Source organism: Lygodium microphyllum, chromosome 18 (assembly GCF_053477565.2).
Source record: "Lygodium microphyllum isolate KBCC chromosome 18, Lygodium_microphyllum_v1.1.10, whole genome shotgun sequence".
Lineage (NCBI taxonomy): Eukaryota > Viridiplantae > Streptophyta > Polypodiopsida > Schizaeales > Lygodiaceae > Lygodium > Lygodium microphyllum.
Genome location: NC_141152.1, coordinates 112,095,364 through 112,112,656, shown reverse-complemented (window position 1 = coordinate 112,112,656; position 17,293 = coordinate 112,095,364). Strand labels below are relative to the sequence as shown.

The 17,293-nt window shown below is 41.7% G+C and overlaps 1 protein-coding gene across 3 annotated transcripts in view; it reads right to left on the bottom strand.

The window, feature by feature from the left end:
• LOC148021265 (ribonucleoside-diphosphate reductase subunit beta) overlaps positions 1-17,293 on the bottom strand; it is a 137,419-nt gene that overhangs the window by 96,085 nt on the left and 24,041 nt on the right. For all 3 annotated transcript variants that reach the window (XR_015694698.1, XM_087699124.1, XM_087699125.1), the window contains exons 2-3: positions 1,090-1,353; positions 60-177 (exon numbers count right to left, since the gene is read on the bottom strand). Coding sequence is in view for 2 of the 3 variants with exons in the window: in XM_087699124.1 (XP_087555250.1) it covers positions 60-177; positions 1,090-1,353 (382 nt within the window). In the remaining variant the exon portion in view is untranslated. The remainder of the gene's footprint in view (positions 1-59; positions 178-1,089; positions 1,354-17,293) is intronic.

Genomic DNA, 17,293 nt, shown 5'->3' with positions numbered 1-17,293 from the left:
AAATGGTTACATAAGACCAAAGAGAAAAATACCATCAGGTCTTAATTTTAAAGCAATACCAGCATCAGGTCTATTAATTGCAAAGCCATGGGCAGCAAGCTGTACTCCAGACTTTTGTGGTACCCTCATAAGGGCTTTCCTCTTCCTTTTCCTTTTCTTGTCTTCATTCTTTCTTTGCTGTTAGAAAGATTGTGCGAGTTAGCCTAATTTCATGTTAAAAAACTTGACACTGAATCTGTCTACAATAGACAATCACCTTCACATGCAGAAAATGCATATATCATATCATGCATTCTCAGATGCAGACGGATATTTCCCTATCAATCTCTGCCACATCTGACAGAAATCAAATTAGAAAAAGAATTGTGAGCCTCGACCTGGGCTGGCAACTCCAGATGCACCTTACTTCTTGGAGTCACAAAAAACTAAATGCATTTCAAACAGTGAGACTAGAATATTTGACCACCATTGGCCAAGTACTGCTTGAAGAAAATAAATCATAAGCCTCAGCATGAGGTGGCAAGTCAAAGCTGCACCTTACTCCTAAGAGTTGCAAGCAATTGAATGCATTCGAATCTGTGAGGCTAGAATGTTTAAGCACCATTGACCTAGACTTGCTTGCATCTATCCTAGCTCAGCCACTAGATAATTAGGACCAACTTACAATAACATTAAACCATATAAGTCATACCACTGTCTGGAGCCTAGAAGATACATCAACCCATTAGAAACAATTAGACAAACCTAGACTAGAAGACCAATTAACCAAGCATCCAAAACCTCTTAGCCACAGTCCCCAAGAAATTTGGACGTTTGTAACTGTCCCTTTAACTGTCTGATCTAGTGAGCAATACGAAGCCCCAGTTATTTCCACTGAAAAACTCCACGAGTATAAACCAATCTTAATCTCAACCATATTGTGAATCCAGTTAGAATGGCAAAATGCAATTTTTAAGGATTTTTATGTTAGTACAATATCAGCATCTTTTTCTGCTAAAAAATCGGCCAAAAGAAGATTTTGATACATGGCAATCCACACATCTGTCAAAATCATTAAGTAAGGTCTCTAAAACAAAGCTAGAGTCTCACCCCTGGGCCATTTAAAAGCTCTCTCTTCTTTTTCTTTATAATGTTGGTATGGCATTTTTGGATGTAGTGGAACAAATGATGACGAGTATGTTTTCCCAGGAGATCATCCTTAATGTCCGGATTTCTTGAAAGCCATGCATCAATAGCTTTGGCTCCAACAACAGATCCTGAATCTAGAGTTTCAAGCCACGCATAAACTGGCTTCCATTTATCACTCCGTCTGAACCGTGCAGTAGGTGGCTCCAAAACCTCCAAGTTTTCCATCTAAAAATAGCACCAATTGCAACAAATCATTTGCCAGCATTAGGAGTAAAATACAGAAATCACATCAATGTAATGAAGAAGACAAGCTAACCAGTAAAAATCACACTTTTACAAAAACAGTGAGGATTGTATGCAGTTTGCCAATTTGCAACTTTGCTGCTGTGAGAAAATCAACAATCTGTAGCTAGCCTTTGCAAAATGAAGTGCAGATTCATGGTGGCACTGGCATAGAGTGCTTCATATGGAACATAGAGAACTGTATCATGGCACACAAATGCTATTGCCATCCAGCAAAACATGTTCAAAAGCAGATGATAAAAGGTACAACAAGTATAAATTATCATTCCTATGATCACTTGCACAAATACCTAGGTGAGGTGTGCAGTTGCACAAATCTACAGAAAGAGGGCTTACTCAAGATTGATTACTAAGTGTAGAAGGTTTGATGAAAATCATTGCAGCAATTGCAAAGGATAAAGCAAGTTTTGCCTTCTGTTGTTTCTCCTCAAGTCCCTCCCTCCCTCTTTATTATAGAATTCATAGACTGAGATGAGGCCAAGAACCACGGTGTCACCCAATGATAGTCCAAGGGCTTTGAAACGTTGTTTGTTGCATTGTTTCTCTTGAAAAGAGGCCTAAAAAGGCAACTGTGTTCCTTTCTAGATTCACTTTTATTCAAACAAAGCAACTCTATAGTCAACAAGCTGATGTAACCACAAGGACTTGTGAACATAAGAGTAGAAACTAGGTTTAAAGTCTTAGTGAAGGTGAGGAAACTGTTTAAACGTAGACAAAACTAAACATTAAAGATGATAACTAAAAGCAATATTTACCTAGAAATGCATTACAGCTCTAAAATGGTTTAAGGAAAAAATGGCTTAGAATTTAGTCAATACAACCACAGACTTATCTAGGCAATATTATTTTTTATTGACTAAGCTAAGCTGTAACACATATATTAGAATTTACTCCATTAAGTTATAGTGTCAATTGGTCATAAGTGACTATTGATGAGCACTCCCAATAATATTACGTTTTTTGTCCATGTGTTATCTACATGTACTTACATATTTACATCCTATGTTCATAGATCAATGTATCTACGCATGCATGCAAGGTATGTATACATGTGTATGTGTATATGTATGTATGTATCACGTATAGTACAAAAAAATATGTGTATATGGATCAATGCAATTGGGCATGCACATATATACACGCAAGGTAATCGCGCACGTGTGTGTGTACGTGCACGCACGTGTTACTAAATAGTTGATAAGGTGTAAAAGTAGTCACAAAGGTTTGTCTTGCTAGATACAATAGAAGTACTTTAATAGAAGAAAGTAACCGCTAATTTGCCACAGCATTTATCAATTATATGACAAAGTCTTTTAGAATAGATGCATCTTGTTGGCTTGTCTTTATCCTTGCTGTAGAAGGTCCCAATGGTTAATTCCATGTCTTGGCCTCCCCATTCTTCATCCATGGGAATTGCACCCATTTTTTCATAGGGCATTTCACGTCCTACCTTCAATATTGCAATAGTTTCCTTCAATTTTTCTTCTTTAGCAAAGTTTTTGAAAAGCACTACTTTGTTATCATCATTATGGAATCAGCTTTAAAGGGTGGGACTTATTGGAAGAGAAGACTAAACATGTTTGCATGTTGCTTGAACGATGCTAATGGATTAAATGGCCATACTATAGAGTTGCATCTTTGAATATAACTTTAAGGTATTTACGTTTCCAATGAAGGTACTTTCAAGATTAGCCCATATTGTAAAAAAATGCTAAGGCAAATAAAGAGAAACACAAAACACACAATGGCACGAGGAAAATGAACTCGACATTTTAAAAAAAGATAAATTTAAGAATTTTTCATAATTCTTCAAAAGTATTCAAAGATACTCTTTAAGCACACTCTAGACATCGCATTGCATTAGTAAAATCAAAATGAATGATGCATCATATATCAAGAGAAGTCAGTGCTGCAAAATAAGCACATTCTACTACTAAAACATGAAAGGTGAGAAGGATCGAAGTTTGCACGCAGGAGCTATGGCAGGAGAGCAAGAGCAAGAAAGAGAGACAAAAAATGGGAACTCCAACAACCACAATGTGTGGCCGAGCCTTCGTTTACCCAACAACCTCCCACTTAAAGGCGAATCTGCCCCAGTAAGAGAGAGAAAAAAGAAAATACAGTACAACATGTACATATGTACAGCAGGATGAGGAAAAAGACGTCATCTCATCCAATGCCCATCAATCTCCTGAGGAAGGCAAAGCGCTCAGTAGTGAGGCTCTTCGTGAGCAAGTTTGCAGGATTCTGCTCAGTCGGAATCTTGACAAGGTCAACAGACCTGTCCTCAACGACCTCGCAAATGAAGTGATACCTCACCTCAATATGTTTCGTCTTCGCATGGAAGACTGGATTCTTGGCCAACTGAATAGCACTCATAGAATCCGAATGCAATGTAGGCATAGCATCTATCATACCAAGGTCTGCAATCAAACGGCCTAACTAGATAGCCTCTTTGCAAGCCTCTGTGGCTGCAATATACTCGGCCTCTATAGTAGAAAGGGCTGCACACTTCTACGCCCTAGACATCCAAGAGATAGCCCCTCCAACATAAGTGAACACAGCCAAAAGTGAACTTCCTACTATTTGCATGTCCTGCATAATCAAAGTCAGTGTACCCCACGACTCCTGTATCCTGGCTGCCATAACAAAGACACATATCTGCTGTGCCTTTCAAGTACCTCATGATACCCTTCACGGCAATGTTTCTTGCCAGGTGTAGCCATATAACGTGCCACAACCCCAACTGCTAAAGCAATATCTGGACGGGTGGCTATCATGGAATACATAAGACTGCCCACGGCTAACGTATAGGGAATCTTGGCCATCTCAACCCTCTACTCATTTGTCTGCGGACAATCAGCCTATGAAACTTTCACTTAGGTAATGGACAACCAATAGGCTTAACATCCTGCATGCGGAAGCACTCAAGGACTTTATGTACGTACTCCTTCTGTGAGGGATAGAGAAGTCCCTGAGATCTATCGCGCGTGATGGGCATACCAAGTATATGAGAGGCATGTCCCAGATCTTTCTTCTTGAGCTGAGCCTTAAGAGCATTGAGCTCCTCATGAGCTGTCCCTACTAAAAGCATGTCATCCACATAGAGTACCAAAATCAATAAAGAACCGTCACAGGCTTTCTTCGTGTACAAGCACGAATCCATAGCACTGCGGATGTAGCCCTGTGACTGCATGAATGCATCAAACTTATGGTACCATTCCTAGGTGCCTGCTTTAAATCATATAGACTCTTCTTTAGCTTGCACACTAGGTGTTCCTTGACAGGCTCTACAAAGCCCTTAGGCTGCTATACATAAATCTCATCATGCAAGTCCCCATGTAAAAAAGCCGTCTTGACATCCATCTCATACAAGTCCAGGTCAAGCTGTGCAATCTAGGCCAAGGACCACACGAGAGAAGACTTCATCAAAGTCAACACCATGCTCCTGCTTAAAACCCTTAGCAACCAATCGAGCCTTGTATGCCGGCTTGGGGTGTCCAGGGGTACTTTTCAGCTTGTACACCCACTTGCATGGCAAAGCCTTCTTACCCTGAGGCAAGAAAACCAAATTCCAAGACTTATTCTTATCCAATGAGTCAAGCTCAGACTGCATAGCCCTCTCCCAAGAGTGACAATCACCCCTGCGCATAGCCTCATCATAAGTAAGAAGCTCTCCTGTATCTGTAACCAGTACATAATCCATAAAGAACGCAAAACGGTCAGGAGGTCGTCTATCTCTAGTAGAACACCTCAATCCAGGCACTGTTGCCTGACCGACATCCTGTCTAACATCAGCATGTCTACCATCTAGGCCATAAGCATTAGGTAATGTTGTACGTTGTCTAGCTGGCCGTGGAGCGGACTGAATGGGAGCAGATGGCTCCTCCTGAAAGATAACTCTACATACCTCAACCACTTTTTCAGGCTGCATATGCATTTTGTCCTCATGAAAGATGACATCATGGCTGCGGATCACTTTCTGCGCCTGCGAATCCCATAGACGGTAACACATCTCTCATGCATCTCCATAGCCAATGAAAATGCATTTGACACTCTTAGAATCCAGCTTATTGCGTTTGTCCTTGGACACATGGCATAATGCCTCATAACCAAAGACACGCAAATGATCATAAGAGGGGGGTTTTGCCTGCCCATACCTCCTCTACAACCTGAAAGTCAATGCCACTGCTAGGCGACCTGTTAATGAGATGCACTCCAGTAGTAACTGTCTCAACCCAAAAGTGTTGCGGTAAGCCAACCTGGCTAAGCATGCTACGGACCCTTTCCTTAATGGTCCTATTCATGCGTTCAGCCATACCATTCTGGGGTGGGGTGTAAGGGACGGTCAACTGACGCTTAATACCCCGCTCGTCACAAAACTGCTCAAAAACACGTGATCCATATTCACCCCCATTATCTGATCTTAGGCATTTCAGCCTTTTCCCAGACTGGTTTTCTGCCAATGCAAGTCAACGCTAAAATGTGTCTAAGACATTGGATTTTCTCTTTATGGGATAAGCCCAAACCTTACGTAAGTAATCATCTATGAAAGTAACAAAGTACTTTGTCCCACCAAGTGGCTGACAGGGCATGGGCCCACATACATCTAAGTGCACAAGAGCCAAGGGCTCACCCATGCATTTTTTACCAAAGTTTTTATGCGTATTTCTAGTCTGCCTGTGGCATACAAACAATGATCACAAGAATCAAAATGCGAAGAGTCAAAAGACGAAAGATACTGCAAAGCACGGAGCATTTTCATTCCTTTAAGAGACATATGCCCCAAACAAGCATGCCAAAGGGATACATGGCAAATAGAATCCATAGACAAAACATAATCCAATATAGCGTCAAATACAAGTAAGGGATAGAGGCTGCCAGACTTGGCACCTCTTGCAACCACGAGTAATCTTCCATACAGAGTTTCCAAAAGACACAAAATACCCTGTATCATCAAGCTGTCCAGCTGACATAAGGCTGCGAGTCAACGCAGATACATGGCGTACATCATGCAAAACAAAAGAGCTGCCAGAAAAAAACTGCAACCTAAAATCTCAAATTCCCACAATGTCAAGAGACTTGTCATCACCAAGGCGCACAGAACCAAACATAGTACGATAGGTATGAAACCAATCTCTACAGGGTGTCACATGAAATGACGCATCTGAATCCAAGAGCCAGTACTGCGCATACAGAGAGTGTATCTCAGAAGTTTGTAAGGCATCACATGAAGAAGCTGCAAGTATGTAATCGTCATCTGAATCAATTGCCTGCATGACATTAACCTCTTCTATCTTACCACTAGACTTTGCAGGTACTATGCTGCGCTCAGAAGACTTTTCCTGCACTTTATCTTTTCCCTTTTCCTTGCGCTTATCATCGCGCATTTTATGGCACTGCGACCTAATATGTCCTGCTTTCCCACAATAATGACAGGTAAGATCAGACTTCCGTCCACGGAACTTATTGCAACCACGTGACTTGGATCTGGACTTCTGAGAGTCCCTGCCCTTATGATCATGATCATGCCTGCCATGTCTGCCACCTCTAACGGTCAATGCATGTGAAGAGCGTGAAGCATCATTGTTTCTCCTATTGATTTTCTCAGTCAATAAAGCACTCTCAGCATCTTTGATTTTCAGCCCATCAAGCTTGTTCATGCATATGCCAGTACAGAAGACATCTTATGATTCAGACAAGGTGCCAAGCAGAAACAACAGGTGCAAGTTGTCTTTAAACTCAACACCCTGTGACAACAAACTCTTCATGATAACATAAAACTGACTGAAATGAGATGAAAGGGAGATCCCCTCCTTCATGTGAAGGTCCATTAACTGCTTCAGCCAATACATCTGTGACGCAAGACTCTGTTGCGCATAGAGCTCCTGAGTCTTCTCCCATAAATCCCATGCACTCTGATTCTCATCTTCAACAACATTATGATGGACCTCTTCTGAGAGTGACAAAATAATGGTAGACTTCCACAGCTCATCAACTTCCATCCAAACATCATCATCCATATCCTAAGGTTTGACACCTTTGAAACGCAAGGGTTTAATCTGCAACTTCCGCACCAAAACCTGTCATATTTGGGACTTCCAATACCCATAGTTGGTACCATCCAACTTAGCAATGTTAAAGAGAGCTGTGTCTTTCAGATAACCAGCCATACTGTCCCAAATCAACGCAAAAATGTAAAATTGCAGGTTGTTGTAATTAGCAAAAAATGCACTAAAACCACTGCTAAAACTAACTGAAAGAGTGGATTTTACCAAGAGAAGCACCTGTCCACCAAATATGACCAAGATAACATCAAATAGTAAGCATTACCCTTAGAGAAGTGCTCAAAATCTACAGATTTCAGCTTGCTGTAATAAATGACAGATTTCAGTAAATGAGAGCTAACTATGCCAGAAGCGGATCCCAAGTCAATCATATACTGCCAAGACCATAACCAGCATCATGCGGGCATAACATAGGGCATATGACAATCAATAAGCATGAATCCAACACCCAAACATGTCATGAAATATCTGCCAGTGAGTAGGCACACCCCCCAATCAACAGAGCAAAGTGTGCCTGCCACTACCAATACTTGATACAAGTAGGTGTCAGCTCACAAGAAAAGGGACCCAAGTCAAAGAGTCAGCTCATAAGCATCGGAAGAAACCGAGACATATGAACCATGCATTATCCCAAAGGGTAAGAAATCCCAAATAGTCTCAAAATCTCAAATAGCATAGACCGCCTGCTCAATGTCTGTCAAGCATCCAAAGACGCTCCCACTGACACAAAAGTCGTAAATATCAAGCAACAAAGCTCGAACAAAGCATGTACAAGCACCAGTGATTGACAAGTGTCCAAGATCAAGCATCAATGATGTATCCCGAACATGTAGGCAGTAGAGCATCCATATGTAACATCCATAAACATCAAGTGCATCCCAAAATAAACTCTGGCAAGCCAATAAATAGCCCAAGTAAGCTCCGGGAGTCCAAAGTTAAGCCAAGACAAAGCTCCAATAGCAAGCGGCTCCAAACAAAGGTAACTAGCATGCATAGGTAACATAACCCATAATGGCGGTCAAGGCAGTCAAGCAAAGACCAAAGCATGCCGTAAGTGCATCAAAGATGGAGCATCCAAATGCTTTCCAAAGCCGAGCTCAAGCTCAATCAATGATCTGGAGTGTAAGCCAAGCTCAAAGTCGGTCCCCAAATGTCAAAACATCACTATGTATGCCCGAAACATAGCCGAAATAGCATAGGCATAACCAAGCATGAGTTAAATAGCTTCAGCCCACTGTATTACAGCAGTGATTCACTACGCAAAACTGAATATTTCAGCATCAAAATCAGCTCCAAAATGGTGGCAAATCAATAGGCATCAACTGGGACCAACCGGGCATCAAATAGCAATGCCGGGCAAGCATAAACATCAAAATGTCACTGTAGCACTGTTATAAACTGCCTATGGACTGTTATGACAGTCCCAAAACAGTGCCAAATCAAACCCAAGTCAATGTCAGTGCTCAAGCCTTCAATACCAAGCTCCAAGCATGTGTATAGGCATCAAATGAGACCCTTTTGAAGTGCCCAATGGCCAGGGAAAGAAGCTGGAGATGAAAAGTGTGGGGCTACTGTCAAGAACATGCTGAAAACTAGCACATTTTCTCCTGTAGATGTTGCTGAAACACATGGGCTTAATGAGGTGGAGGGGGGGCTCAAATGGGTGCCAAGGGTGGCCTACAATAGGCCTTAACAAGCCTCAACAAACCAAGTGGAGAGAGAGAGCTTCAAACCTCCATGGAGAAGCTTGACAATGGCTGTCCTGTTTCCTGCAACCTATGAACTGAAGTAAACCCTCAAAAGAATGCTTGAATACCTCTAAATGAAGGGCCTAAGGGTGCCTCGATAGGCCGGGAGGAAGCTCAAGAAGCCGGGGAGTGACGGGAGCTTAAGAGAGTCGGCTATCGCTACCGGGATGGAGACCCAATACGAGTAGGGAGTCGATGGAAAGCTGAGAATGCCACGAGCCAAGCTCAAGAGTCGAGAAGCTGAGCTTTGACACCAGTTGAAAGGTGAGAAAGATCGAAGCTTGCATGCGAGAGCTATAGCGGGACAGCAAGAGCAAGAAAGAGAGAGACAAGAAATGGGAACTCCAACAACCACAATGTGTGACCGGGCCTTCCTTTATTCGAACTGTCACTAAAAAAATAAAGAATAAGTGATTGTGACGGCGGGCGCCTGCCACCTGCAGTGGGCAATGGCGAGTACTATCAGTGTAGTAATACACGGCGGCTAGGCAGAGGCACCTTTACCCCTAACAAAACAGTCTGAATAGTAAAGACTCAAGAGCCATAAATATCAAAAGGCTGAAGTAGATATCATGAAAGTGCCAACGTCCCAATTCACAAGTCCATAGTAGATACAAATATCAACCCAAACAATCAACACAATGCTCATAAATAGCAAGCTACATCTATGAACACCCATGGCTCAACGCCTACTAGGCTCATCCAAGATGTCCATAATAGCATCCTCATCACCAAACTCTTCTTTGGTCTCCTCAAGTGCCTCCTCATTTCCTTCCGCAAATTCTCAAACATGCTCTCCAATCTACTCCTCTTGCTCCATCCCCACTAAATCAAGGGATTGGCTTTTGAAATTGCACTCTTACAAAGCATATGCAAGTTAGCACTGTGAGGACAAAGATCACTAGCCTTCTACACACAAAGGTTGCTCCTCTCTTGGAGGCAATGTGATAGAGCTCCAAAAGGAGTTAATGACCTAGCTCAAAATGTGAATTGCTAAACATTGAAGCTGAAGGCTATCTAATCCAAGAGCCTCCTTAAGTTGATTCCTCACTAAGTGTCTCGTGGCAACATTAGATACCATGTGCTCCAAGATATACCTCTAGCGATCACTAACCTCCCCATCATTTCTCTACCCACAACCCTTGTCACAACACAGCAAAAAAACAATTCATGTAATTTTTTAAGTAATTTTCAGAATCGATTCTCCATTGAATTAATACATATCTAGAAAAGTGAATTAGAGTTAGCCATGATAAGTGATCATTGATTATGGTGAATCCACATTGTAAGTTAGAAGAAAGATGGTAGATATGTTACGTTCCTAAACATCCAAATAAGCACTAGTAGCATTGGTCACAACAACCATGAGGTGACTCAAAGTGAACGCACTAAGGATACTTTGAGATTAGGGCAGCTAAGTCTTATTTATAGGACTCAAGGCCCTATTGTGCACATTCATTGTGTGATCACCACTATTGGACTCTTGACCCATTGGCCAATGCATCCATACACCAAGATGACGTGACCAAGATGGCGTGACCATCCCGTCACCAATGCCGCAGCACATAAATGACCATGAATTCCCCTCCTTTGGCCAAACCGCCAAAGTGTCCCCTCATTTGAGCTCTAGATGAAAGCCACCCGCTCTCTATCTAATAATCAGCCCATCATGAACCTAGATATCAATCCTAACTCCAAGATTTGTACCTGCCAGACTTTAGTTGATACGTCAGGGATGTCCCTCTCTGGATCCTGTGCATCTATATAGAAATATAGATGAGGTGCGGTTGCCCCATCTCACCACCCTCTCACACTCCTTCTCTAGAACCACCACTAGAAAGCAGCTAAGGAAGGGGCCACCAAGCCCTTCTCACGATCCGAAGAAGAGGATCCCTTCTGCGCCTTGGACTTCACCTTGGCCAGAGGATCTAAGTCGGAATCCAAAGCAGATGATGACTCATCAGAGGAGTCTGCATTCTGCTTCGTCTTCTACTCCTTTTTCTTCCTGGAAGCCGCTAACTCTTTGCAATCTTTCCGCAAATGGCCCTTCTTACCACAGTCGTAAGATTGGGCCTTCGGCTTCTTTATCTTCGAACCCCTCTCTGTAGATGCAAGAGCCGCACGAGGATCTCCATGTAGCGTATCACCAATGGATGTGCATGGAGGAGTAGTCTGTAGAAGATTTTGAAGAGGAGAAAAAATAAGGTATTTGGAGAGAAAACACAGCCAAAACACAAGCACAAACTACAAAAAACAAGAGTTCACATATTGTAACCCAAAATCTGACCAAAATAAGACAAAAGCTGCTGCAAAAAGTCAAAAAATCAATCAAAAACTGCCAAGAACAGCAAAAACGGCCTAATAATGTAAACGCCCAGCCAAGAGGAGATGCAAAGGCACCAAAACGCAGACTGAAACGGACACGCAGCTCTATGGATGCTAACGTCAACAAAAAACACACATAATACAAGTCGCCTAATCAGCAAGGGTAACAGTCCTGAAATCAGCAAAGAAAACACAACAGGAGCACTAATCCTGAAATCTAATACCATGTCAGAAGTGGTGCAGCAATGGAAGCATAAACATGTGCTGAAATAAACTGCTGAACACAAGACAAAAGAAAAGAAAGAGAACACAATATAGATGAGAAATCAGATGTATGCTTGAGAAATGGAATCCATATATGAAGACATGAGACTGTACAAAAGCAATGTGAGTTACTGGTTGTGGGGGCACTAGCACGTGCTCCCTCTCCCCAAGAATTGTCAAGCGATGAATATGTGGAGGAGGGAGCCTAAGAATATATAGGCCAAATAAATGCCATAAATATGACTAATCGGCCAGCATCCAAGTGGCTGCAAATAATGCCTAATCCCAATAAATACTGACAAATAAAATGCCTAAAATATCTTTGGTGCCCAACCTGCTGTACCACATGCACAAACTCAGCCATGAACTAACTAATCTGCTAACACACACTTCCTGAATAGCTGTCAAGCCCAAATCCCTGCTATAAATTAGGGTTTACAGGAGAGATTCTTCAAAAGCTCCACCTCCAATGATTGGAACTACTAGAATTTGCTGAGAAAAGTTGAGAATTGGCTAGAGAATGTAAGAGAATACTGAAGAGAGAGAAATTTCAGACTTACATTGTGAGAAAATGGAAGAAATCAGCTACTGCTCTATCTAGACAACCATGAAAGGTGCCAATAACTAATGGAACACACCAAAAACGTTATCAACGGGATGCAACAGCCCTCCTACTATTGTCGCTTACTGCCATAGGGCCTTTGGCAGCTTATTCCTTGCTCCAATGGCTGCTTTGGATGGCCAATACTGCCCCAAACTGCTAGCGACCAACTACATCAGCTTTCTCCCTTTCTCCCTCAAGTTCGTGAAGTTAAACTGAGCTCTTTCCAGCCTCCTACAACCTTCTCGTTGCTTTTGTTACATGGGTAAGTTCAACAAAGTGGCAACCTTCTTAGCCCAATTTCCAACAATTTTCAGCTTTATTAAATTAATTTTTAAAACATTAACTCTAAGAATTAATCTAAAATTAATTCTTGCCAAAAAATAATAATTCAATTGGCTAGGCCAATTGTCATCCAAGTATTCCCAAGTGTTTATTAGCCCCTTCAACCAACACTAATTAACTAATTTTAATGCCAAGTTCCTAGTGTCGCCACTGACAACTTATGGCTAACTGTCACAAGGATGTGAAATTTTAAGATACTTTAATCTTGCCAATAAGCATTTGATTAAGTTATCAATTACATGTGCAAGGCCGTTTAGCACATGTAATGCACATGGAACCTATTTCATAAAAACAAGCCAAGGACCCCAAGGATGCAGTGGGCGCCAAAGGCAAAAGTTATAATAAGTTATGCCTAACAGGTACTAGGTGATACCCAATGTCAGATCTAGGCCTAAACCAATTTATTGGCTACTAATATCGATGGTGATATTAGAGGCTAAATATTAATTAATTAATTAATTAATGTCACTCTAAGGGTCAATAATTGCTCAAGGATTCTTGAAAGACAAATTGGCTTAACCAATTTAATTATTGGCTAGTGAAATCAATTTTTTGAACACTAGAATAATTATCAAACTATTTTTCAAAATTAATATTTTAAAAAATAATTTAATAAGCTAGATAATGCTGAAAAATGATTTAGAAGACTGTCACTTGGCAAAACTTGCCCATGCAAGTAGGAAAAACGTTCTTAGGGGCTGGTGTAAACGCCCCGAACAACGTAGTATGCTTAACAATTATGATATTCGCTTGTTTTCGAGATTTAATATAAAAGAGAATGAACACTTAAAGCTGAAAATGAAAATTACTCACAAAATTACAGCCATGAAAATGTAAAAGTAATGGAGACAAGATTGAGGGTTGAAGATGGGCAACCCCCCCCGAAGGAATGTATTTCTACTCAACCCAAGTCCCTTAGGGAAGAGCTCAGTTACAATCAACCTGAGAGTGAGAAGAAGTAATTCTCACTCTCACAAGATCATGCAAAGATGTAATTCTCACTCTCACAAGATCATACAATCAACCTGAGAGTGAGAGTGAGAAGAAGTAATTCTCACTGTCACAAGATCATGCAAAGATGTACAAACACACATGCATTATCTATTATGCAATGATAAGAACTGATTTCTTTACAGTATGAGAGAAGAAAAAGGGAAAATCAGTCTTCTCCATCGTTGAACAGTAGTACATGGATAGGGCTTGCTTCTTGTTGCTAAAATGGAAAAAAAAGCTTGAAAAGGAGGTGCTGTAATGAATTTACAGGCTTGTTGTCCTGTAAAACAGCAGTGATAGAAGAGGGAATATGGAGGAATTTGATAATGGAGAAGTGGGGGATGATGATGGGGATGGATGGGGCCAGTTTCTGGCTATCTGTGGGTGCTGTACATGAGTTTACAGCAAAGAAAAATGATGCTGAATGAAGAAAAACGAGCTTTTATTTATAGGAGAGGGAAGAGCTAGTACAAAAGGGGAAAGTGGAATAGCACAAGACAAGTGTCCAGCCACATGTCATGAGATGTGACAAGTGGTGGGACACTTGGAAACTTGTGTGACAAGTGTCTTGGCACTTGTCTCTTCTCTATGGCCTTCCTTTTTGGGTTGAATACTGTCAAGAATAGAAACAACCAAATTTAGTAAGCACAGTCAGAGTACAGAACTTACTATTTTTAGAATGACATCCCTATTTTTTAGGACTAGCCTTTTTAGGCTAATTCGAGGCTCCTAAAATTTAGGGACCCCCCCAATATGGGTGTCATATGAAAGCTTTTTCCGTGTACATCGCAAAAATGGTATCCGAATCTTCATGTGACTTTCCTATGCAAAGAAATGTGCATTTCAAGCTTTCAGCCCATACATGCACATTATACAAGCATTTCATGATCATGCCATCTTGTTGATTGTAACTGTCTGTTCTGGTGGATCTAGCCCACACTTCAAGGCATCAATCCTTTCTGTGTGCGAGTCTAACCCTGATATGCGTGAGTTCTAGTCACAGGCACCCAATCGGGCCATATAGGTGGAAGTGTGAACTATCTTTTCTCTAACCCACTGCGTGGGTCCACCATAACCTGTGACCACTCATCAGTGGCCAGCTCCAATGCACCTTTCTTTATATCTAATTAGTGCAAAGGAAATAAATTTAATAAATCATTATATAGACAAATTAATGAAAAAGGATACAAATTCTGTTTCTATAGAGTTGTGACAGCTGGTGGAGTCTATTGCAGCAAATGGCCATTGTGAGAGAGAAGAAGATTGGTAGAGAGCAAGAAGAGGCTACTAATGTGATTTGCAACCACCAAGGATCAATCCTATAGCATGTAACAACAATTTGGAGCCCTTCAAGAGTGGGTGACAATAGCCCAAGATCCTTCTGGTGCAAGTAACTGCAAACAAGAGGAGGCAACAGTCTTTTTGGTGGTCCTAACATCTAGGTGACAACTTCCATGGCCGTTTCTTGCAATAAAACTTTGAAAATTCTCTCTCTACAACATTCTCTCTCATCCCCTAGCCATCTCTCAAGTTATCTCAGCATTTTCCAATAGTTTGAGTCATCAAAGAAAGAGATTTCAATCAATCTCTACTGTAAACCCTAATTTACAGCAGAAATTAGAATTTTCACAATCATCTTGAGATGTGTGCTTAAAATTGAGGGCCTAAGACTTGAATTCCAACAGTTGGATTTGAGAAATTTCAAGGAGATTCAAAAGACCAACCAACCAATATCAAATTTAGGGCTGAATTTGTCCTTCAAGGAGCAGAGTGAAAGCCAATCCCCAAGCAAACCAAATGGCAAATTGGTCTGGAGGCTTCCTGGTCAGTTTTGACATCAAGAGGCACTTGGAATAGCGAATGAGATCAAAGGATCTCAGTTGTACTCCTTCCATTTGCACTATAAGATAAAGAAATACCACAAGGGGCGTCATTTTTGGGCGTCTGGTAATAAGTTACTAGTCCCCACTCCACAAACTAGAACCATAGAGTTGTCACCAATGATGACAGTGCCCCCTCTGAAACTCAAGTCCTAAAGCCAATCCTTCCAAAAGGTCACATGAGAAGAAGCTCCACTATCCACGAGCCACGGCTTCACCTGAGTGAAAGAAGCAAGGGTTCTATCCTACTTGGCAAAGACATGCACGAAGACAGACTCTGTCATGGTAGGTACGGTCTTCAAATCCTTCTCCTTTGGCTTCAAATGGGGATACTTCTGCCAACACTTCTCCTCAGTGTGAGTGCCCTTCCCGTAGTGTGCGCACTTGGGCTGCTTCTCCTTCTCCTTGTCCTTGGCCTTCTCCTTCTTCTTCTTCGTGCCACTGGTAACCACAGTAAAAGTCAACGAGCTAGAACCACTAGCCCCTACCTCTCTGAATCGCTCCTCATGCTCCAAGACAAGCAGTGAAAGGTCCTCCCATAAGAGTCTCTCGAATGTCCTTGATGTGATGAGACTAGAGTAGAAAACATCGAACCTAAGAGATGATAGCTGCATCAATAGGATCATAGCCATATCCTCAGAGGATATATTCCGTCCAAGAGAGGCAAACTCACCTCTCATATCCTCCATCTTCCTGATGTGCTCTACTCCTTCGTAGAAGGAAAGTTGCCAAAACTCAGCATCCGCAACTTCTTCTCTAGAGCAATCTTGTGGACAAAGATCTTATGCTAATACAAAGATGAAAGCTTGCACCACACCTCCACTGCGGTCTTCAACCTGTGAAGATAAACTAGGACAGATTCCTGGGATCTAAACACTCATAAACAAAAAGGTTCGGACTCAAGAGTTGAGCCGATCCCACAAGGCAATACAATCTAGCAAGGTACCATCAATTGATCCTCTTAAGGGCAGGGAATAGACTAGGAAACGAGCTTCCAAAGATCAAAGGTGTCGAGATCGCACTCCGCCTTGCAAGACCACAATGAGTAGTTGGCACGGTCGAGTTTATCTTCTTTGGGTAAGAAAGGAAAAACAAAAACCTAGATAGAGAGTATCAAAGAAGGCATCTTCACTCAGATGGAGCCTTCATTTCAGATGGGACCCACTATGAAAGATAAGTAGAAGATGGACGAGTTGTAGGGGCCTCCACCTGTCAAAACTCCCTATAATCATATAAGGTGCCCGTCAATGATTGATGCAAGGAATTTCTACGTAGTGCCCCCTCTACCATCCGTCATTAAAGCACAAGAGACTGTTCCCTTCCGCCAGCCGTCTCCTTAAGGTGAGTTATACTATTTTAGAACTCACTCACTTCCTAGGCTCCCCTTGACCCCATTCAGGTGCCCAAGGCCCCCAGATGGTCTTCTCTCGCACTTGTTCCCCAAAGTATTACACCATAACTGTAACATTTCCTCCCCCTTAAGAATCGGTTTTGTCCTCGAAAAAGATACTTGGAAGGTCCAACTGTAAGTTGGGAAATCTTTTCCTTAAAGTACTTACTCGCTCCCATGTTGAGCTTTCTTCTGAACAATCTTTCCATTTAACCAGATATTCTTAATAAATAGTATTCCTTGTTCGT